Genomic DNA, 23,892 nt, shown 5'->3' with positions numbered 1-23,892 from the left:
AATGTTAGTGGATTCATTAGCGTTAAACCGCAGTAAGCAGTTTCTCATTTTCAGTTTTTAATATTTTGAAGAATAATATTAATTAAATAATATGCAAAATTTATAAATATATACAACCAATCGCTTGATCAGCCATATTGTACCCAGTTTGAAAGCTCCATGGGCATATTCTTGGAAACTCTGAAGGCACTTAAAGTGTTTCGCTAAGCCCAGGGTGATTTATTATGCCGACCGTCGCTTTTCTTGTCGCTAATACAATCACCAGAAGCAAGATTACGTGGATATGAATGATGGACTTGCCGAACGTCACATTGATGCTGCCAAGGTCTGTTATCTATGTGAGAATACTTTGTCAGCGCTTAATTAGCAGCAGACACACACCTGGACGGATGAAAAACCTCTTGCTGGCACTGTTGGTTGACTCTCTCGCTGCAGCAGCTAGTCCAGTTTCTTCACCACCTAGGGCTCTTGCTGCAGAGTCTCCATCCTCTATTTTCGTCGAATGTCACAGCGGTGCTGCCAAGGTCTGGTATCTATTGAGAGGATATTGTGTCAGCGCTCTATTAGCAGCAGACACATACCTGGACGGATGACGAACCTCGTGCTGGCACTGTTGGTGGACGCGGTGGACTCTCTTGCTGCAGCAGCTGGTCCAGTTTCCTCACCACCTAGGATTCTTGCTGCAGTCTCCATCTTCTATCTTCGTGTCACCTGTTCCTGTACTTCTTTTGTTTAACTCAATTTCACTTGGTTTTTGTAATATTTATATTTTTTGTAATATCTGCATCAACTGTAAAGCGCCCCTGAGGTGATATCTCACAAAAGCGGCGCTATACAAATTGTCTAATAAATAAAAATAAAAGAGTAACAAAAACACGAAAAAACATCATTTTACTAGACCCCATAATTAAACTTACGTTCTTTATCACAATAAGGCTGCAGCTCTTTCTTACGGTGACCGGATAAATCATCACAGTGATAATTCATCACATCTTTAAAAAGTTATATAAAGTCATGGAAAGTGATGAAACAAAAATTTTATTAACTGGGTTAAGTAGGTTAGGTTAGGTTAAAAAAATAATAATTTCATAGTTTCTAATGACTTTATATCACTTTTAAAAAGTGTGTTGAACTGTCACTGTGTTGAGTTTTCATGGAACCCTTTCTAACACACTAAATAATTGGGAGACAAACGATGTACGTATTGCTGCTTCCCTCAATGGAAAAATGCAATCATTATCATGATATGCACGGTGTCCGAAAACTAGTGGTTCAAGCAGCAAATTCTGGAAACATCACATTGTGTAAACAATTTAGAGCTGGGTCTACACTTTGACGCATTTTTAAAGACAATAAACAGCTGATTATAACCCCTGGCGATATTTTTTTTCAAATTTGACCCAAAAAACCTCGAACTCATATCCAAATGTGAGATAGATTCACCGGTTTTCCGTTTGTACTAAGCGTTTTCAGACACCAGTATGTAATACATATATTACTCGTCTTTTACTAGCCACCATCATTTCAGTCCGTTGTAACATCCTTATAACGCAGAATGTTTATAGTGTTTAGATGCATCGCTCCAAGACCCATTTATTACAAAATTCACATGCCTACATAAAATCTTTTGCAAAAGTTTTGAAAATATAATATTTTGACTCGCAAAAACGTATTACAGGAATAATACGTTTAAAAATTTTTTTGACATAGCAACAGTATCACAGCTCACAGAGAAGAGACGGTGTTATGAGGTTCATAAGAAAAATAGTAACTACATATATGAGACAACTGTAAAAATATCAACAAATAATGATCATAAAAGTGATAACTATCAAAAGATAAAATAAGGTATGTTTCTACGTAAACCAACAAAGTTCTTGAAACAAATAAAGCTCTACTCTAGTGCATTCACGTTAAAGCTTCACCACCCCAAAACTGCTCCACTATTCTCTGATAATTCCTCGGTTGCAATGGTGGTTTTAAAATTCTAAATGAATCGATGTATGTGATGGAACGAATACATTTATTCGTTCACTCCTATCAACTTATTTTCATTTTAGGTATTTGACATAGAGTAAAGAATAACATAAGACGTGCCTTGTGGGCGTGTTTCGTGATATAATTTGGGCCTATATATCCATACAAAACTATGTTTTTTTTTCAAAATTCATATGGGATGGAGATTTACGATTCCAGGCGAGTGTGAGACGAAACGTTGGGAGGTTGAGCTAGATGGAATATTTGTTTTCAATCAAATTTGTATGGAAGGCACTTCTAGTGTTATATTCATTATTTGGTGAGAAATGGGGGCAGCCAGCGAAAAATTCATTTTATGGAAAAATCGGTTTTTCTGCATTGAGTGCAAAGAAAAAGTCAATAGTCAACAAATATTTAAAGCGTCGTATATATTATCCCTATTAATTTACGAAACATTTGGTTTGGTTCAATCATTTGAAAAGTTCAATGCTAGGCGATTTTCGTGATGGTGGTGTATTTATTGATGTAATAATTGTTATATCTGTCTTAGTTTGCAGATAGTAGTGTTGGGACTCTTTGAATAAAGTAAAAGGTTCTACTTATAATTGTGTTCATTTACGTTACAAATAATTGGTCTGGATTTAGCTACACTGTTCATTACCCGAGGGTTGGTAATTCTCTGGTTCGAGAAGCTTGTTCCCTCTCACTGTAACCTCACAAGCATCTGTTACACTCTAGCGATATCTGACTGACTCTGGAGTAAGCTTTATGACTAGCGCCATCTATCGCTTAAATACTCAACTTATTACCATACATCACAATGATAAAATGATGTGGTTTTTTTACGTAGTAGATATCTAGTTTTACCACGTAGCGCAGTCAGTTTCAAACGTCACTAATTTTTAATATAATATTTCGAGTCAGCTTTGTATTATTGTTTAAAAAAATAAATAATAATTAAAACGCAAAACGACTTCCCTGGAAGACCTTAGCAAAATTTTCCTTTTTAGCTGACGTATTTTAGCTTTCAGCAGTATATTAGATTTTATCACTGTTGTAGCTACTTAAAGACGTACAGGTCTCAGAAATGCTCTCAGAAGAACTAGTATTGAATTAACCCTTTTTACAGTTCATCTCGTAACGTTAGCTTTATCCATAAGGACTATAATACCGTATAAGGTCTATTTTAAGACAAAACCATCCTGAGTTCCTACCAATACCAATGGAATACCAGCAAATGTATTTTGATGTTCTTTTCTGTCAAATATTTCTAGATAGGGGATTTTTTTTTTGACAATTTAAACGTTGACAACGTGCAGACACGCCAAAGCTTTCTAGCCATCAGGTCTCAGGATCAGACGGCCTCCTTGGTCGAGGGCCGAGGCTTTCGACTAGCAAGCTGGAGGTCGCGGGTTCAAATCCCGGTGTACGCAAGTAAGTTTTATTTGATTAATTTGTTTTATTTCACAAATTACTCATTTAAAATAATATATAGAATGTTTGCGGCACGTTAAAGAGTGGAAGAGACTCTCAGTATCGCCTTGGTGTAATTTATGTTGTAAGAAACAAACAGCTTTTATATAATATACAATGATAGATATAAATATACAAGTTAACTAAATTCAAGCCACAGAAGTTTCTTATGTTAAAGTTCATTAGAAATGAAGTTTTAGTATCTTAAAATTAATTTGGTGTTAAAGGAAGGGGAGAGGAAGAGGAAAATAGGAAGAGGATAGGAGATGCTGCCGATACATTCCATACTCTCATATTAATAATCGATCGTACGCATTACTTCATATCGATATTTCTTTAGGTTATTACCAAAAATGTCAATGCTGTAAAATTTTGTATTATATTGTGCACATATACGAGAAATTGGGGAATTTTTTCGAATGTTTGTTCTACACGAGGTTAGATAAAATAAATCAGATTGTCGGGTTGATCTAGACTTAATACGAAGTTTTATTAAATTGGTAAGTTCTGGTGAGTCCAGACCATTATTTAGGATTTTAAATAATAAGTGAATAATATAAATATAAAATAATAAATAACCACCATGTAGAATTAAAACGTTGCTTGAAACGTGTTTGGTGACCAGATCTTAAGAGCCAGGTACTCTTCACCATCCTATTTCCCATCTAATTTCCCTTTCAACTAACTTCAGCCACACAACATACCCCAGATGGGCATACCTCACTGGCTCCAAATGATTGGGAGCAGTTGGGACTCTTGTGATATTGACAATTTTTTTTTTAAAAGAACTCTAGGTCCCTCGTCAGATTTTATATGGATTTGTCCGACTTAGATTTGTCAGTCGAGAGCCCAACCTATCCAACTAACAGCCACCTTTTTTTGTACGTTTAGAGAGTTTTTTTGCATTAGCTCCACACAGGAGACTCTCAGGTAAAAATGCCTCGAGGTCTATGTCATATTTGGCGAAGATGTGTAGAGGTTCAAGCCGTTTACCATCAACAAAGCATCCAGCATTCAGTAAAGTAGTTTAGCCCTTTGAAGAGATTAATCGAGAGAATTGAGTTGTGGAGTGTTTTGTGTGCCTCAAGTAGAGGCTAAATTGGTCTTCAAATATGGAAAATTCTTTATTGAATACTTGATATTCGATTCCATTGGCCTGCCTGGGACCTAGGAGTCTGTAGATCTTATGTAAATTGGTGATACCAGATTACATTTATATTGATTATTTAGGTCACCCCAAGTGGTTCGCTACTTTTGGTGATTTAGTAGGGGTGCCCGAGTTTATCGGGTAAGGTGTGTTCAGGATGCGCCTTTCCAGCAGCAGTGTGGCGTGCCGGATCGAGAGAGGCTAATTAGGGAACCTTTTGACATCTCCAACTGGTCTCTCCTGACCTATCACCTTGCACCGCAGCGCAAGGGATAAACCATATGTCCGTCACTCCTGTACATACAGATCCCTAAATTTCTATCAATCCCTCATACTCTTTTCCTTTCCAAAATTTTCTCTATTTATTTTCCTTAAAAATACTTCCCACACAGCATCCCCAAAGATGTCTCAGGCCTTGAGAAAAATTGTTTTCCTGACTGCCTCCTGAGTGGGGTTAATGTAAAAAAAGTATACACTATCGTATATTGATGTTCACGTAAACAAATAATTCACACTGTGAAAAACATCCCACTCAAACAGTTTTATGATAAATAAGTTTTTTTTTATTGCCAGAGAAAATTAATTCTATCAAAAGCCCTTATAAATTACGTGGTTATTTTTATTTTTTATAAATCAAACGTTTTTTATAAAAAACAGATACGTTTAATTTATGAATTTTAGAATAGAAACATATCGACAACATAACTCAATAGACTTAGGGTATATCTATATAAATTATCTTAATTATTATAAATTCATTTCATTATTTCCACGCTCCATCTGCATTGTTATATTATAAAATAAATCCGGAATAAAAACATACAACCGAGTACGAGAATTCATTCACAACTTACAAACGATCATTTATAAGAAAGTCACAATAAAACCACCATAAAAATATGTAGTCCCTCTAGAAATTGAGAACCTTTTGACAAGTTGCTTTGTTTTGCTTAACTCTGGAGCGGCGTCGATTTTCCGGCGTCCCGACGTCCGCGACGCCCGCTATATAAGGAGAGTGTGAAGTTCTACGAGCATCAGGTGCCCATCGCAACAAGTGAAGAGAACAGGGTGGACCTTCCATTCAACCGCCAAAGTTCAAACAATAGCAACACGTAAGTTTTAATAATTTATAACTTTTTGATGAACATCATTAAAAAACACCCTTATTTATGTCTTTTTAATATTTTAATTTACATTTTACCAGTTTTTTGTTCAATAGAAATATATATTTACATCGGTGTAGAAAAATCACAAAATTATTATTGCTTTGATAACATACTGACGAACTGAATTAAAATAGTGCATACACAATCACAGTTTCGAATAAAAAATTTAATTACCGATGTGTTTATATTTTGAGATTATAATTTTTCGAGTGTCTCCATAAAAGAATATCTAACACTTTCATCACCATAAACTTTAATTATGGACATTGGATTTTATTAAGTAATTCCGTATTTTAGATGTCGAGACTTGTAACAGTTATATTTTTAGCGTATGATATACTCGTAGCATATTATGATACAACATTAAAGCAATGTTGAATTTACGGTTGATTCTCCAGTAATACTTGAATTGAGAATATGACGACTACGAGTTTCATGGTCTCGTCAGCTTGAGTGCTTATAATCCAATATCTCTTTATGAACATCATCCTTATATTTTTTTCTATCGTGAATTATGTGGTCATCATATTGACTTTGGAGGCGTTTAGCAAACTTGCGATAGTTTAGCTTTTTCGATTAAGGATAGGTATATGAATATAAGTGAACTTTAAATAAATTGTGAAGCACGAATATCCCCGCGGGAAATTAAGTCATTAATCACATAACATAATATTCAGTGTTATTTCAAACAACATATAAGGCAAAACAAGTAGCACAAAGACAAACTATGATCAAAGTGATAGATTTTTGTCGCTAGTCTCTAAATTTAAGGACGGTTTGTTTCACAGAATTGGAACAATTCATCAAATTTCAAAGTTGATTTTCAAGTTCTATGAAGGGTCTATTCGTGTTCTATTATTATATCAATATCGACCAGTTGCTTCACAAAACTGAAATAGTAACAGAACTTGAAAATCATCTTTGAAATTTAAATGATTTGAACTTTTCCGAAATGTTTTTGTTTTAGAATTTTGAACTCTTCAAGATTTTGTTCGGCTTTTTTTAACAAACAGCTATTATCCGTAGAGTAAATTTGTTTGCTTTTCGCAACAGCTCCAGTGGTCTCATGGAAATCGTCGTATCTCCCTTTCCGTCAAAGTTAGAAATGTGAATTAAACTATGTTAGAAAAAAATACCAAGCTTTAAATTTTAACAGCCTTCTGATTACCGGTCAGGTTAATAATTGTTAGAGCACCTAACTGACAATCAGAAAGCTGCTGTTTCAATTTCCCGTCGGCGGCATGAATTTTATCGCGGAAGATTTTATCAATTTATGTAGGTGTTTCAGGCAAAATAATATATTTTCCTTTTTGCCATGAATAAAGAATCTTTGTCTCTTAAACAGTAAAAATAATAATATTTGACAAGTAAAAAATATTTCACCAATAAATGAAGAAATAATATATCTCGACACCCCCCACAAAATATAGTTGTTTTCTAGTGAAAAATCTTATAAACAATAATTATTGAATAAATAATACCAGTACATGTTGAATAATTTGGCAGGTTTTTGTAGCGCAATTGGTAGAGCACCTGACTTTCAAGCAGAAGACTGCTGGTTCGATTCCCGTCGGCAGCATGTATTTTATCGGAACATTTTTTCAATTTATATAGGTGTTTCAGGCTAATAATTATTGCTTAAAAATAATATGATATCAAATATAGAACCACAGAATAATTAAAATAATTACACCTCTATGAAATTATGAAAGTTTCTAATTTGTAATTAATTATTTTTATATTCATGAAACAACAAAGGTGGCAGTAATGTTTATAATACATTTGTCTAATAAAATATCTGTTTTATTCGTTTCAAATCATTTTATTTGAATTTTTAGACAAAAGACGTCAAGTGAACAATTTTCAAAACTTTTAAAGTTTGATTTCAAATTGTTAATGTTTAAAAAATATAATTTCTAAAAGTTATTAGTTTTTGGATACATTTTTTCATGATTTTTATTGAGAAGCCGAAATAAACACAAATTTTCTGACTTTCTGACAGCATCTTTAAGAAATGTAACGGTTAATTTGCCAGAGATAAATATCGTGTAAAAAGTACTTTACAAAATTTTCTTATAATAGGTGTACCGTTGTTACAAATACTATTTATAAGTACTGTGCTAATGAAAGTTCATTAACTAATTAATATTCTATATATAATATATATATATACAGTCTAATACAGATTTAGATAACTTAGAAAGATTAATTAGAACTACGCTAACAAAGTTTAATTGCCATCATCCAAATTCAGCTATAGAACGAGTTAATTTACCTAGAAATTTAGAAGGTAGAGGTATAGTCAAAATAACTTCTTTAAAACATAATCAGGTAGAAATGCTAAGAACCTTTTTCCATAGGAAAGCTCATAGCTCAGAAATGCACGAAATAATTTGCAAGGCAGATAGAAATATTACACCTTTAAATTTATACGATGAGAATGCCAACATTTTTATAAATCCCAACCAGGAATTATTAGATTCCTGGTCAAATAAAATTTTACACGCAAAACACTTCAATTATCTCAACCAAACATATGTTGATAAATTTTCGTCAAACAAATGGTTGAGTATTGGAGAGTTGAGCGCAGAAATAGAAGGATTTATGCTTGCCATTCAGGATAGAGTCATTAATACTAAAAATTATAGAAAGCATATAATCAAAGATACAAATCAAATTGATGATTTGTGTAGAAAATGTTTGGCTTTTCCGGAAACTATAGAACATATTATATCTGGATGTTCTATATTAGCACCGTCCGAGTATACATTTAGGCACAATCAAGTTTTAAAAATAATTCACCAAAATTTGGTAATTAAACATAACTTGATTGACTGCCGTAATATAGTACCATACTATGAATACGAACCAAATTCATTTTTAGAAAACGAATTTTATAAAATATATTATGATAAAACTATACTAACAGACCGAGCAATTAGTCATAATAGACCCGATATAGTTTTACATGACAAAATTAAAAAAATAACTTAAATCATTGATGTCGCTATTCCAAATTCCTGTAACATTCAAAAATCTGTTAATGAAAAAATTAGAAAATACACAGATTTAGGAAACGAAATAAAAAGAATTTGGCATTCTCAGACTATAAAAATATTACCATTCGTTATTTCGGCTACTGGCATTATACCTAGCTCTCTCATTAAAAATTTAGGCGTATTAGATCTATCAAAAAATTTATATATAAAGATGCAAAAGTCGGTCATTTTGAATACATGTAGGATAACAAAAGATTTTTTAAATATTTATGTTGAGGGATCAGTAGGATTTATAGGCCCTGTTAGAAGTTCTACCGAGCCGAACCCTCTGATATGAAAATATCTGGAGACGGTGAATTATTTTCCCATTTGATCTCTGGTGATTTGACGTGTTGTTCTTGTATTGTTTTGTATTTATTTTGCTTATATAATGCACTTACATAATGTTGATTGACTAGATGATCATTTGTGGAAAAGTGAGTGGAAGGGTTAAGTTTTTCCTTTGGGGAAGATTTAACCCGGACAACTAAATCGGAAGTTTAAAAAAAAAAAAAATAGTTCATTAACCAATGAATATTCTTTATTTATGGTTCAATTAACTAATGAATATTCAAAATTTAAAGTTAAATTTTTTGTCTTTAAAAAACCTAAATTTAATATATTATGCCTTGGTCCAATCAACTCTACAATATGGTATCATTAGTTGGGGATCCACATACAAAACTAACCTTACTCTAATAGAAGTGGTACAAAGGTTAATAATTAAAATAATATTAAGAAAACCTTCCGATTATCCAACGGATTGATTATTCGAAGAATTTCAAGTGCCTTCATTTAAAGATCACTATACTAAAAATGCATTAATTCAAATCATAAAAGAAAAAGACAAGCATCAATTTCTAACTGAAAACCGTACTCGCCTTAAATATATTTTTCCATGCCCAAATTAAACAATTCCTTTGCACAAAATTATTACACTTACCGGGCAAGAATATTTTTCAATCGACTACCTGAAGAAATTAGAAACATTAATGATAACATCCAAATAATAAACACTGTGAAAAAATATTTTAAAGACAAACTTACAAAAAATAAAAATGTTTCCAATTGAATCAATCTTAAGAATAACTCATCTCAATTAGTTTCCTTAAGTAACATTCCATTCTTCAAATAAGTTTAAAATCATTTTATCTTTAATTACTTACTTACTGTAATAAAACAATGTACACTCCTCTTCCAGCCACAAACTAATGCTTCTATGGAAGAGGGGTCTTGAAATATTTGATCATATATTGTAACAAATAAACAAAAATGTACTTATATAATAAAAAAAAAAACAAAAAAAAAAAAAAAATTAACTAATGAATATTATATATAAATGAAACTTTAAAATGTTCATGTACTGTACATGAAATAAGACAACCCATCACACTACTTATACCATATAAATTGAGTTAAACAATAATTAGCGGTAAACAGTTTGATTTTCCAATAGCGGCGTTTACTTGGAAAATCGCCACCAAGAATTTCAATTTCCAAACTATTTTCTGAACAAACGGGTTTTACTGATTTCATTGTAATAAAACTTTGCATCACCCACGTATTAATGTACTGAGATTAAATTAGATTAAAGTGGTTGTAATTGTAACTTTAAAGGTCTATTTCTCTAAAATGATGTATGAACATGATAACATATTATATTGTGCTCCGAATGAATATTGAATGAATGGAGGAAAGCTCAAATGGTTTCCTATTCAAAACTTGCGATTTGGGTCCTGTTAAATATTGTGGTATTAATTATTTAATAAATGTTACTTTTGTGTAGCGATAGTGTGAAACTAAATTAATGAAATAGATAATATTACCTATTTAATTCATTTCGTTTCACTTAAATTACACGTTGTACGTGACAGCTTTTAAAAATAATAATAATAATTATGATTGTTTTGAAGTGAAACTTTTGTATAAACTTTTTAGTGTATTGTAGTAAACTAGAAGTGATTTATTGTATTTAAAACTCATTTTGATGAGTTTTGACAGTTGTGGCAACTTAAATTAAAGTTTAGCTAGCATGTCTCTTAGAAGAAGCCCTAGGAGTGACCCCTTAGTGAAAAAATATCATTTGTCTTCTATTTCAGAACGTGATTTACAAATTTTAAAATCTAACTTTGTATCTAATTTGAGAATAAGTACTAATCATACTAACTTTAATTTTTTTTTTAATAATTTAAGAGAAGATGAAGCGTTGACACTATCATTGATTACTTTCTCTGGCAAATGGGAACCTGCTTAGAACAACCATCTTAATGGATTACTAACAGCTTACTATCTCCTGCATTAAAATCTTAAACGACACGGTTGTATTACCTCCAACACTTTATGAAGGCAATTTAATCGTTCTGAATTAGTAAAACATTTTAGTGACAAAGTTATTTAGTGAGCTTTGAAAATCTCGAGGATTGGAAATGGAAATTAATTTTCACTAAAATGTTAAAGCATAAATATTTTAAATGGCAATATTTTGAAATCTTTAAAAAAACTTCAAAAGCTTACTTTGGGAAAATCGAGAGTCTAGCGGTACGCATTCAGCAAAGCGTATGTCTTATGTCCTATGAGAACTGTACTAATTGAGTTTTTCTTTATTTTCAGAATGCTGCGGCTATGGGTTTTGCTGATATTCTTCTGGTATTATTCCGTGTCCATGGCCAGAACGGAAAGTGAGGATTTCGCAACACGAGGAGAGGGGCTTAGAAATACAGTCTTTGACTCCAGCGATCCCCTCACCGAGAACCAGCTGCCATTTAAAGAAGGGATTTACAATTTTCACCCGGAAATTATGACTCCTTGGAATTATGAAGATCTCTCCAATGCTCCCACCAGTTTGGAAAGAAATAAACGATCCATCTTGTCAACAGAAAATGCACACAATAAGAATCATAGCTCAGATATCGTAAAGCGAGAAGTTCCCGCACCCAATGAATCCAATGAAGCAGCTCCTACGGAAGTTGCCGCGAAAGAAAAACAATACGCAAATAATGATTATAGTGATACAGAGACCAACAAATTGCTGAGCCTCCTTGCTAAATATCAAAGTATAGTAGATACCAAAATCAGCCACCTATTTGATAACTCAGACGATAAATATATATTGCTCCAGAAATGTCTCCATCCCTTTGATACTAAGAAAAGCTTCAGTGCTTGGGGAGGCAAACGGTTTTTTAACGAAAATGAAGAAAAAATGTACAAAGATTGCTTGGAAATGTTGGCGAGACCCTCGGCTATTCCTCAAACATACGCGTTCAGAAGCAGGCAAGGCAAATTACCATTCAAGCCATGGAATGGCAAACGTAACGCCGATGAAGATTTCTCTCCGAAACGACTGCCTTTCCGTGCCTGGGGAGGGAAAAGGGACAACAATGAAGACGGGATTGCCCCAAAAAGAGTACCCTTCAGAGCATGGGGAGGAAAACGAACTCAAGAATTTGCAGTTGACCCGAGTTATGCCAATTCAAACACAAAAGCTCTAGATGATGTGCTATCCCTGTTGAGTGACAATAAGAGAGAACACCATAAAAAGACAAAGTTCTACAGCTGGGGAGGCAAGCGGTTTGAAGCCAATATGCCATTGAATTCTCATTACCTGCCTACATCATTAGACCTTGTGAACAGCGGCTTCTCACCGGAGGAAATTCTTTACTCAATGACCCCCTTCAGGAACTTGAAAGACTCCAGCGCCGTCGCCAATATCTTGATTCCAGCAGACGCCCATATCGTTGCACATAGGAGATTGAAATTCAACTCTTGGGGAGGAAAACGGGCAGACAATAGATACAAAACCCCCGATGAAACGGAAGGTAAAAGAAGATTCAACGCCTGGGGAGGGAAACGAGGAGAAATTGAACCTTCCTTCGATGACGATTACAGTAATGAAGACACATTTGAAAATGAAGCTAATAAAAGAACTTTCAATGCTTGGGGTGGCAAATGAGCGCTTAAAAACTGAACTTCCTTTGAATCATTAAATTATGTTATTGACTGCATGCATACGTCTTTTAATTTCACCCACAATCTTTTTAAAATGCGAACCCTTTTCCAGTACAATGTTTGACAGAAATTTTCAATTTGCAATGACCTTTTAAAATAATTAATTTCTTATAAATGTATTTTTTTAAATTTGTTATAATAATAATATGTGTGTTTTCAGTTTATTCTTTCAATGTTTATTTTTTCGTGCGTTTTGGAGATATTGGCTGGGTCTCTAAAACCGTACAAGACGGAAACTATACATAAAGAAAACTTATAATAACTTAACATAGTAAATATGATAAAGAATATATGTAGATGTTAAATAATAAATATATTGAATTTGAAAAATACTATAACGATTTTCATCAAACTCCTCCCATAGAGTATATTCCTAATCTCATTAAAATGCACTTCAAATTACAGAATTCACAAGAATGAAAAATAATCAATTCTCGCAAATATACCTAAGGTAATGTGAATGAACTACCTGTGAAAAGGGTCGTCATTAATTATATTACCTACTCATTAAGGTAACGTTAAGTTAACTGGATGCTTTCTTATGCAGCTGGAAAATATTGTTTTACCAAATCTGTACACAAATCAAAATATACAAGAAAGTTATTTTGAAGAATTCTAATTTTCGATAAAATCGTTTAAACTTTTTGAAGAACTTTGGGAAAGAAAATGTACATTTTTCAGTTGAAAAGTAATGTCGTAATATTTTTATGATATTCAGGATTTTTTCTTATTACTTCTGTAATAAAAAGGCAGAACCCTAAAAACCCAACAATAGTATAGTTATTTATTTTCATTTTAATTATAAAAACATAGGCCATTAAAGATTTAGAATTTTTCATTATTTTTGAGGCAACTTTGCACATTATTTGTGAGTTAATAATTATAAAGAGAACCTCAATTTTAAAATTTAAATTACAACTACTTATTTACTAACAAATTTAAGAATTATTATTTTTTTTAAATTTCATATTTTATTATATTAACGCAGTAGAAAGGGCAAGATATTTTTTGTAAATCATGATAAATCAAATTCTGCAATGGTCTATTTATAAAATAATTTAAAGCACTAAAAACAATAAATAAACTAGCTCGTAACCGTACTAGATATTTGCTATACCTTTGATAATAAATATTATCATATTTCGGCCTCAATCAAAATTTTATACGAAAAAGGCCACGCAGCCGTTCCTCAAGGAAAGAATACATATTTATATTATTTTAGGTTGTATATTTGTTCACAATTTATTGCTTAATTAGAAAAAAAAGTTTTTAAAACGGCTATTGAAACTTGGTCGAACTAGGACAGTACGTAACTTTTCTATTATTCCCACATAAAGCTTAACAACTTCACTTACAAAATCAAATACGTACCTCCGGTACTATGCAATAAATCCCGCATTTGTTATTATCGGTGGTATTCAGGTGCACACAATAAAGTGTACTGCAGAAAGTTCAAAAACACAATAACAACAACGAAAGCTTTCTTGAAAGCTTAAGGCATAATCCAGAAGATATTGAAAATATTTCCAGTTTGCAGGTCGTTCTGTTTATATAATGCAGATAACCTTTCAATGCTGGAATTACAGGTCAGTAGACCATTTCCTTCACTAACGGTTATGAAACCTGTTTTTTTTTAAATAAATTTACACTGTGATTATAAAAAGCAATCTAACAAACAAAATAAAATAGTAATGTTTTAGATCTTAGATTTTTTATGTACCCATTATAATTTTATCTTATATTCAAATAACATCGAAATATAATAGAAATCACGATTCTTTTTTTTTAATTATTGAAGACAATATTAGCGATTTCTACACGAAAATCTGAAACAGAAAAATCAGAAAAGGATACGGTCACATCTAGGACTCGAACCCAGGTCCCCTGTCTTTCCGGGACACGGATTGAACCTTGCAATCATACATAAAGATAGTTGCCAATAAAAATGTGCGGTGAAAAATGAAGACAATGTTGGTAGTTCTTCTTCGAAGTATGATACAGTTAAAAGTGACCGAGGGGGATAGGGTCCTATTAGCTCAGTGGTAGAGCGGTGTCCCGGAAAGACAAGGGTCCTGGGTTCGAGTCCTAGATGTGACCGTATCTTTTTCTGATTTTTCTGTTTCAGATTTTCGTTTAGAAATCGCTTATATTGTCTTCAATAATTAAATATTACAATTTGAGGTTTTACTCAATAAAGTTATTCCGAAAAATAAATTTTATTTTTTTTTCAGTTTTTCGTTTGGTTAAATTTTTCATTGATTAATTATCAAATGTTGTAACTAATTGTTTGTACGTATAAACGGCGTGAACGTAAGCATGAATAATAAATGATCATGTGAAAATTTTATTTATCAATTATCAATTAACGACGGGTAGTTTCACAGAATTTGAACAATTGACAGAACTTGTAAAGAACCTTTACAATATGCAGAACTTGTGTATTACGTTCAGTTCTCATTTTATTTTTATTTTCTGACTATTTAATTTTTTTTGTTTCTGTATCACCCACTAAATCATCTCTAAATAGTATAAAACAAAGTCACTATTTGTGTCTGTCTGTTTGTGCGCTTAGTTCTTCTAAGCGCACAAACCCGCCAGCCGTCAGCTAGTGTTAAATGTAATAATTACGTAAAAGCCCACCAGGCATTAATAAATAAATATTTGCTTTAAAAAATGAAACAATAATATTTTGTTTGTGAGCAAGTTATTATTTTATTTAATTATTAAACTAATTTCGCTATTATTATTTCATTGCTTTTATTCTGTTGAAAATTCAAATAATTTTTTTCCTGGTCCTTATTTATACTATTTATTTGATGATCGTAATCGAACGAATATTGGATAACCTACTGAATTGTGATAAGGATTGTAAGTGCAATTTTATGGAAAATCTTATTCGTATCGTAACCGAATTACTTTACTATGTGTGACGGGTTTACGAGTAAACCAAGGCGGTACATAGGTACTCGTGCTTGCTGATCGATCATGGATTTTATAATCGAAGTGAATTTTTGGTCTGGCTGCTCGTTGGTTTATTAAAACGAAAATCTTAAAACATATTTACAATAATTAATTCATAAAACACATTAATTATTCCAGTTGACTTCTTTACACATTCGCGTATTTTTAATTCTCTATAGAATAATTAATCATTTATTTATTATTGCTTATCACAATTTTGATAGGTTACTGCTACTGGAGAAATTAACATAAAGAAAAGTTGAGTGGGCGTGACTGTTTGTTCGAAGTAAGGTAAATTTTATCCAACTTTGAGTGAAAATGATCTATTTATTATAATATTGTTATTTGGTTCATTTATTAGTATCCAGTTGAAATAGTTTTGAGAGTTAATCATAGATGGCAGTGCTTGCATTATCTGGAACCGAATGGTTCCGACTGCACCCGATGATGGCCGATTCATAGGTTGGGAGCTCATTTGTATTTTTCAGTGCCGGCAGAAAAACTCATGCATACAGAACACAAGTATGTCCAGTAAAAAATAAATTGTTATTACCTACGACAGTAAACTTTTTGTAATCTTGAATGAATAAAGCAATTATTGAAGACACACGTACTCAAATAAATTATTTACCAAGTGAAAATACTTATACCGTAATCCTAGATATTAAAGAGTATGTTTTAAATTTTTTTTCACTCATAATTAATTTCACTGTCCTAGGTGTTGAAAGGTTTTATGTAAATTGTCGGCATCAAGTTTCGTTAAAGTCGCTTAACGCTTAATAATAACGCTTCTAGAAACATGTACTTTCAGTGCCTATTACCATTACAAACTCTTGCCTCATTTGAATTGTTCTCGATGTTAATTCCACTTGCTAAGCTTAAAATGTCAACGAATATGTGAAAAGTCGACAAAAATCATATCATTTGTGTAATCAGATGTCACACGTGATAAAGTTTACTAGACTGAAGCAATTATTTACTGGTCATAAGTTTTATGCGTGTCATTAGCATCTGTTGATAATACTACATACCTAGCATTATTACGTCATAACGTCACCATCTGTGTGACAATACCGGATTAACATAAAGCGCAGATCAAAAGTGTTTTAGATTTTGACACTGTGTGGAAAATCGTACCATAAAATTTGTTGTATGTCTCTAGAAGATTCCTATTATTAAGTTTGTCTATTTATATCCATATATATATAAAAATTAATGTTTTTTTGTTTGTCCCGTACGCCTTTCTATACCATTCATCCGATTGCGATGAAAATTACAAAGGTGGTTCTTATTAGCGCTAGGAGTGTTTAAAGATAGAGATATAATAATGACCTACACACATTCAGCAAAGACTGATAGTGGTAAAAGAAACATAGGCCACGAGGGTGTACACATATTCACTTTCTTTCCCGATAGCTTGACAGTAAATAGAATGAATATATTTAAAACAAAACTGTTTGCTCTTAAGATTAGCGATCAAAATTAAAATGTACTTACATAATTTGGTAGTAAACAATTATATTTGGATATTTATTTTGAATGTGTACTTTTAAGCTAAAACAGTGAAAAGTGTACATTTTTTTTACTCAAAATAAAAACAAATTCTCGAATTAAATTCGGTATTATGTAGTTTTTATTAATAATATGGTATACACTGTATAAAGTAGCCAAAGGGATGTCCAAGGAAGTCTCAAGTCTTATTTCTGCAGTACGAAACATTTTTCATATTTTTATGTAATTGTTTTGTAATTTTCTAAAATGTATTTTATTTGTGAAAATTCTTTGACAAAACACAAAAAGTTTCATGAAAATGTCGCTAGGTGGCAGTGTCCAACCGTAGTTAAAAACTTTTTATATACCACCCTCTACCGCCCAGTGCAGAAAGCTACACTAAAAGGTAATGGGAAATTGGTAAGTTTCCCGGATGAATTTTCTTTCATCCTCCATAAAAGCGATAGATGGCAACAACGACCGTACAAAACTGGTACTTATAATACACTAAACAAGGGCTTTACAAAACCTTCAAAGATAGTTTTCGGAACACTATTTTATATGACACGTGTACGACTATATAAAAATGTTATATTCAATATCTGAAACTAGTTGAATAATTGCTGGTTTTATTTCACTCGTACTCTTGTGGGATGTTTTGTAGCATGAGGTATGAGAATAAGACGATGTATAAAAGGGGCGTTTAGGAAAAGCTATTTGAAAAATCTTCATGATGGCTTTAACGAGAAAATAACCACCAACGGCTTGGTTAAAGATTCGGTTGGCTCTCTATAATATTGACCTCAGTAGAAATCCATTGAAAGAATTTAGCATCATTATCAATCAACCATTGAATCGATTGTTGATCTCCGCAGATTTACTTTGTATTATTTTATTATTTCCCACTCAGTATACCATGGGGTTTTCCTCAGGGGCTATATCATGTTCAGGGGAAAGGAGTGAACATGGTTATTGTTGAGAAAAATATTGTATATGGAGTAAAAACAAAAGCCCGAAGTTCGATCCACAGCCAGACAAGGACTAGCCATAAAAATTCGTTGTTGATACAAGCGATTATGGTTCTTATAATACAAATCACAGCAATCGTGATTAATAATTATTAAAAAGGAAGTCTTGATAGGTTAAATTTACGGATTTTAATCTTCATCAACTAATCGAAAGTGGAACACTAATAAAAGTAATATTATTATTATTTATTTTTAATTTAAACGGGCATTTGTCTTGTTTGGTAGTCGAAAATCACAAATATTCTGTAACACACTACTTTACCCACTAAGCACTTTTAAAAAAATCAAGGAATGCAAAATTACTATTTCATCAATTAAAATATCAATTTTAAGATATGAGTCCGAACAGAAAACACCCACACAAAAGTTAGTAGAAGCAAAGTAACACGAAAAACAACAGATTTTTTGTATTTCAGTTTTTTTTTACATTAAACTTATTTTTTTACATTAAACTTATTAACTATGAATCTTTATTACAAAAAATGAGACTCTTATCGTTAAAAGATAGAAGAATACTCAATGATCTTATTTTTTTTATTTAAAATAAACAATAACTGGTTTGACTCCCCTGAATTGGTCTCATTAATAAATTACCATGTACCTAGTAGACCGACTCGACTCAAAACACCTTTCCACTGTGACAATACTATGACGAACGCAGAACAAAACTCAACCATAAATCGCTTGCATATTTTAGGCAATGAATATGCTAATATTGATCACGCTGCCGGTAATCTGTCTTCATACAAAAGATGCGTTAAACTAAATTTGTTTGCTAGTACCACGTAAATACATCATGTAAACATAATATGCCTACCAGTACTTCTAAAACTATTAATGCACTTGAAATCATAAGTACTTGTAAAATTTATCATATCGGTTAACATAATCCAGGATTTATTACTTTTTATATTTAAATCATTGTCGGTACCTTGAGATAGGTATCTTATTGGTACATTTTATTGTTTTATTTCAATCTTTAAATTTTTATTTTTATTTTTACTTTTTCCTAATAAATTATGGTTTGTACTTTAATACTTTATATTTTAAACTATTCACTTTACAATTTACTTTTATACATTATAGTTTTTATACACTACTTATTACCTTACTTTTTACCTATTTTCTTAAATTTTACTAACATTTATACTGTTATTCTTCATGTTGTTGTACTATTATAAGTATGTCAATTATGTTAATGGCACGTGTTGTGCCGTATATGTGTAAATAAATAAATAAATAAATAAACCCACCCCATACAGGAAGCCCTGAGGAAAATAATTTCCCTCAAAGCCTATGTCATATTTGAGGATACTGTGTGGAAAGTTTTTTTTAAGGAAGGAGAGGAAGTTCTGGGAAGGAAAAAGGTATAGGGAATCTAGGGATCAGTGTTTCAAGGAGTGACGGATGTATGCTCTATGGTGATGGGTTAAGAGAGATCAGTTGGAGAGGTCACATGGTCTCCCAAAACCAGCCTCAGCAGGTGGGCAGGAGCATCCTGAACACACCTCACCCGATGAACTCGGGCACCCCTACTAAATCACCAAACGTAGCAAACCACTTGGGGTGTCCTATGACAGAGATGTTTGTTACACAATAAATGGTTCCCCGGGTGGCGGTACCCAAAACCTGCCTCCCAAATTTTAAAAATAGTTACCATCTATCTATTATATGTAATATTTCTATTTATTATTGTTTATATGAAGGAGAGTGTCTATGTGCGGTGTGTCTTTTTTTGTATATAAATCTCTATTTTGCACACTTGACGTTCAAAATAAGGGGGAAAATACTCTCCACAACTGATTTAGAAAAACTCCGCTCGGGCAACGCCGGGGTCATTGGCTGATATATAATATATATACCAAATGGTACATTTATCACCGATGTGGAAAAAGTACTTGATTTTCTGTTCATTGAAATTTCAATTCATCGCAATACATGATCAAGTTTTTTTTAGATAAAAATACTCTAAGGAATATTTAAAGATATGTATAATATAGTACATACCCCAATTGAGGATGCCAGTCTCGCTGACTCCAGAAGCCTTAAGGCGATGCCATACGAAGTAATGCAAAATCATATGTTTTTGGTTTTAAAATTTGGTCGCCTAGAAATGTTTCAGATGCTTTAATTAAATACTGCGAGTAGAATACATCTTGCCCTTTGAAATGATGGAGTATTTTTTAGATAAGTCTTTTTATAAGCCCAGAAAAAAATGTAAAGGCCTATGAAACCTGCTTTAAAGTTCAAAATCTCCTACTTACGAACCCATTTTCGGTTATCATTTTATTGTATAATGTGGCAAATTAAGTTATTTATAAATTGATCGAAAAAACATTAAATATTTATGCATGGACATCCACAAAATAAAATAAAAGGCACTTTTTGGCCATGTTTTTTTCTTGCATAAATCAAAACAGGCGGATGGTGTTAAGCGGGAATTTAACCTTATCGCCATGTACGTAAGGGTTGTTATTGATAGCGGCTCAATTTAAAATATTTCACGATGCATTGCACCATCTTAAAGTTAAATTAAATATTTAGTTATACTTGAAGTTTTATTAAATGTTTAGTTATATTTAAAGTAAAATTAAATATTTAGTTATATTTAAAGTTAAAATAAATATTTAGTTAAATTTAAAGTTAAATTGAATATTTAGTTATATTTAAAGTCAATATTTAGTGTTATGTCTGCCTTACTTTTCAGATTTAAGTGTTGGGAACTCTTTGTTAAAAAGTAAAAGGTTCTACTTAAAATTGTTTTTATTTACGTTACAAATAATAGGTCTGGATTTAGCTACACTGTTCATTACCCGAGGGTTGGTAATTCTCTGGTTCGAGAAGCTTGTTCCCTGTCAATTTCATCTCACAAGTAATTGTTACACTCCAGCGACATCTGTCGGACTCTAGAGTAAGCTTTATGAATAGCGCCATCTATCGCTTAAATACTCAACTTATTACCATACATCACATATTTAAAGTTAAATTAAATATTTAGTTATATTTAAAGTTAAAATAATAAATAAAGTTATATTTGTATAAGGACTAAAAGCTACTGTGCTTTCAGATAATCGTAAAGTTCTTTTTGTACATCGGTGAAAAGTTTGAATTTGGTATCTGGTAGATACTTTTTTACGTCTCGGTGCTTACACAAATTATTCCCTTATGCCCAATCTACTATTTAAGTGTTGGTAATAGAAAAAAGGTAAGGTACATTCCCAAAATTAAGACAGTCTCTGAAATTACCGCCTTGGTAATTTTACAGCAACGTAAAATTGAACGAGATTATCTTCTGGCCTCGGTGTGGGGTCGGACGCCAGGGGGTGTTTGTGTTTATCTTCTTTTTAAGCATTTTTACAAAATCTACGACCCTAATCAGAAATTACAACGATTATGGGCATCATCAAGTGAACCATCATGTTAAATGTTTTTTGGTTTTATCTTAAAATTACGATATTAAGACTGTATAAACACAACTTGAATGTTTGAGTCATGTTATTTAATCCGTTTATTATAACTTAGTTTTTATTATTTCTAAAAGGTTAATGAAGCAGATGGATTCGTGGTGTTTATAAGACAGTACTCGGGGGTTGCATTTTGCAGAAGTTGTGGTTGAAAATTCCAAGAAATTGAAAAGATTTCTCGGCTTCACCAGTAAAAGCGTTTTTCTTGAAGGCCATCATAACATTGCTAGAGAATATAAAAAATCTAATAAAGAATCTTATTTATTTATTTTTTTATTTATTTATATATAATTTGTACATTTACTTATAACAATTACAGGTAATAAAGCCTAAGACGTTATAATTGTACCATTTATGCAGTGTATATGCAATGCCAAAAATCTCGCAAATGCGCTATAGGACACAAAAAATAAATCTAATTTCTTATCTACCGCATTCAAAAAGCACGTAGCTCTCCCCACAGGTGAGTTCATTAATAAATTAGTGCGGCTTGCTCTACTATATAGAAGATTGTGATGACGTCCTCGAGAGTGAGACTCTGGTACAAAAAAATTTAATTGGGCCAGTATCTCATTATTAGATAAGTGACCGTTTATTAGTTAAAAAATATTTAAGCAAAGCAATACCTCTACGTGTCTCTAGGGAGTGGTAATTGGTCATGCCTAATATATAAATCGATGGGTAAAGCCAAGGGTAACGTCCATAGAGCCGCGAGAATAAAAACCTTAAAAAATTTTTGTGGACTCTTTCAATGCGTAAAGTGTATGTTAATTCATGTGGAGCCCAGATGATCGAGTTTGATTCAATTACACTTAGGACTAGTGTGTTATATAATAACGTCAGTGTTTTTGTGTTACGAAACGGATATGAGTTTCTAATTACGAAGCCGAGAAGCCTGTATCCTCTGCTTATTAAATCATCGATGTGTTGGTGAAAGGTTAGTTTGCTGTCGTAAATAACTCCTAGATCTTTGATTTGATTTAGGTGTTGGAGAATAATTTCTTATATATATAATAGTGGAATAACTTAATGAGTAAACCCTCAAATAATACTAATTAATCATTGAAACGACGATGTGAAACAGAAAAGACAGAAAAAGATTCTGCAGCATCTAGGATTCGAACCCAAGACCTCTTCCTTGTGGAGGAAGTGCTCCGACCACTGAGACATTTCGACCATATTAACTTACGTCATTTTTAACCGTATCACACTTCGACTAAAAGCTACTAACAATATTTATTTTATTTTATTTCATTTAAACGCCCATAGGGCTTTTACATATAATAATGTACATCTTTATTTTTTTAGTTATACATTTTATATTAAAAAAAAATACATATAGATTACATATAAAAATGTCAGATTTAGCAAAATATAGGTTACATAAAATATAAGAGTTTAAAATATTAGGTATGATAGAGTGCAAATAAGTGCGACAAAAAATATAAAATTTGCCAAAATCCTCCAAATCAACGATAATATTAATAAGAAGGTATAAAATTAGTTGATAACAATAGTTTACAAAGTATGTAAAAATAGTTCGCACATACTCCGTTTAAAGTTGGCCAAGTTCAAATTATTGTCAAATACATTTATATTATTTAAGTATTTGTTACCAAGACTGTGTAAACGTTGTATTGGAGAGTGAAAACTATAGTTGGAATGAGATGTATGTATGTAAAATGTTGATATTTGCCTAGTTGTTCGTGTAGGTATGTGTAGATTTATTAAATGCAGGAGTTCACAACAATCGAATTTAGAGTTCAATAATTTTAATAAAAAGGTTAGGTCGTTTATTTTTCTTCTGTTTTCTAATGTCGGAATATTTAAATGATTCAATAATGACTGGTAATTTATGTGTTCTAAAGGGATGTTAAGTTTAAAATTGACGAAGCGTAGAAATTTTCTTTGAATTCTTTCAACATTATGAATATGTACATTGTAGAAGGGTGACCAAACTATGGAGTTATGTTCTATCAGGCTTCTAACAAGGGATATGTACAATAGTTTTATGATTTGTAAAGATTTAAAGTTTTTAATTGTTCTTAATATAAAACCTAATGTTTTCATACCCTTATTCACAGTTTGTTGAATGTGGGCCGTAAAGTCTAGTTTCTCATCCATTATTATGCCAAGATCTCG

At 32.0% G+C, this 23,892-nt stretch overlaps 1 protein-coding gene across 1 annotated transcript; it reads left to right on the top strand.

Annotated features, from left to right (window-relative positions):
* The first annotated feature begins 5,644 nt into the window (after nucleotides 1-5,644).
* On the top strand, nucleotides 5,645-13,067 carry LOC149417223 (uncharacterized). The gene is made up of 2 exons (XM_089639959.1): nucleotides 5,645-5,709; nucleotides 11,412-13,067. The coding sequence occupies exon 2, from the start codon at nucleotides 11,413-11,415 to the stop codon at nucleotides 12,748-12,750; it is 1,338 nt and encodes a 445-aa protein (XP_089496085.1). The 5' UTR covers nucleotides 5,645-5,709; nucleotide 11,412; the 3' UTR covers nucleotides 12,751-13,067.
* The last annotated feature ends 10,825 nt before the right edge of the window (nucleotides 13,068-23,892 follow it).

The sequence above is a fragment of the Hesperophylax consimilis genome, chromosome 15 (genome assembly GCF_061612785.1).
Source record: "Hesperophylax consimilis isolate HC1 chromosome 15, BYU_Hcon_1.0, whole genome shotgun sequence".
Taxonomy (NCBI): domain Eukaryota; kingdom Metazoa; phylum Arthropoda; class Insecta; order Trichoptera; family Limnephilidae; genus Hesperophylax; species Hesperophylax consimilis.
Note: the sequence above shows the minus strand (reverse complement) of the source record. Positions and strands in the feature narration are given on the sequence as shown.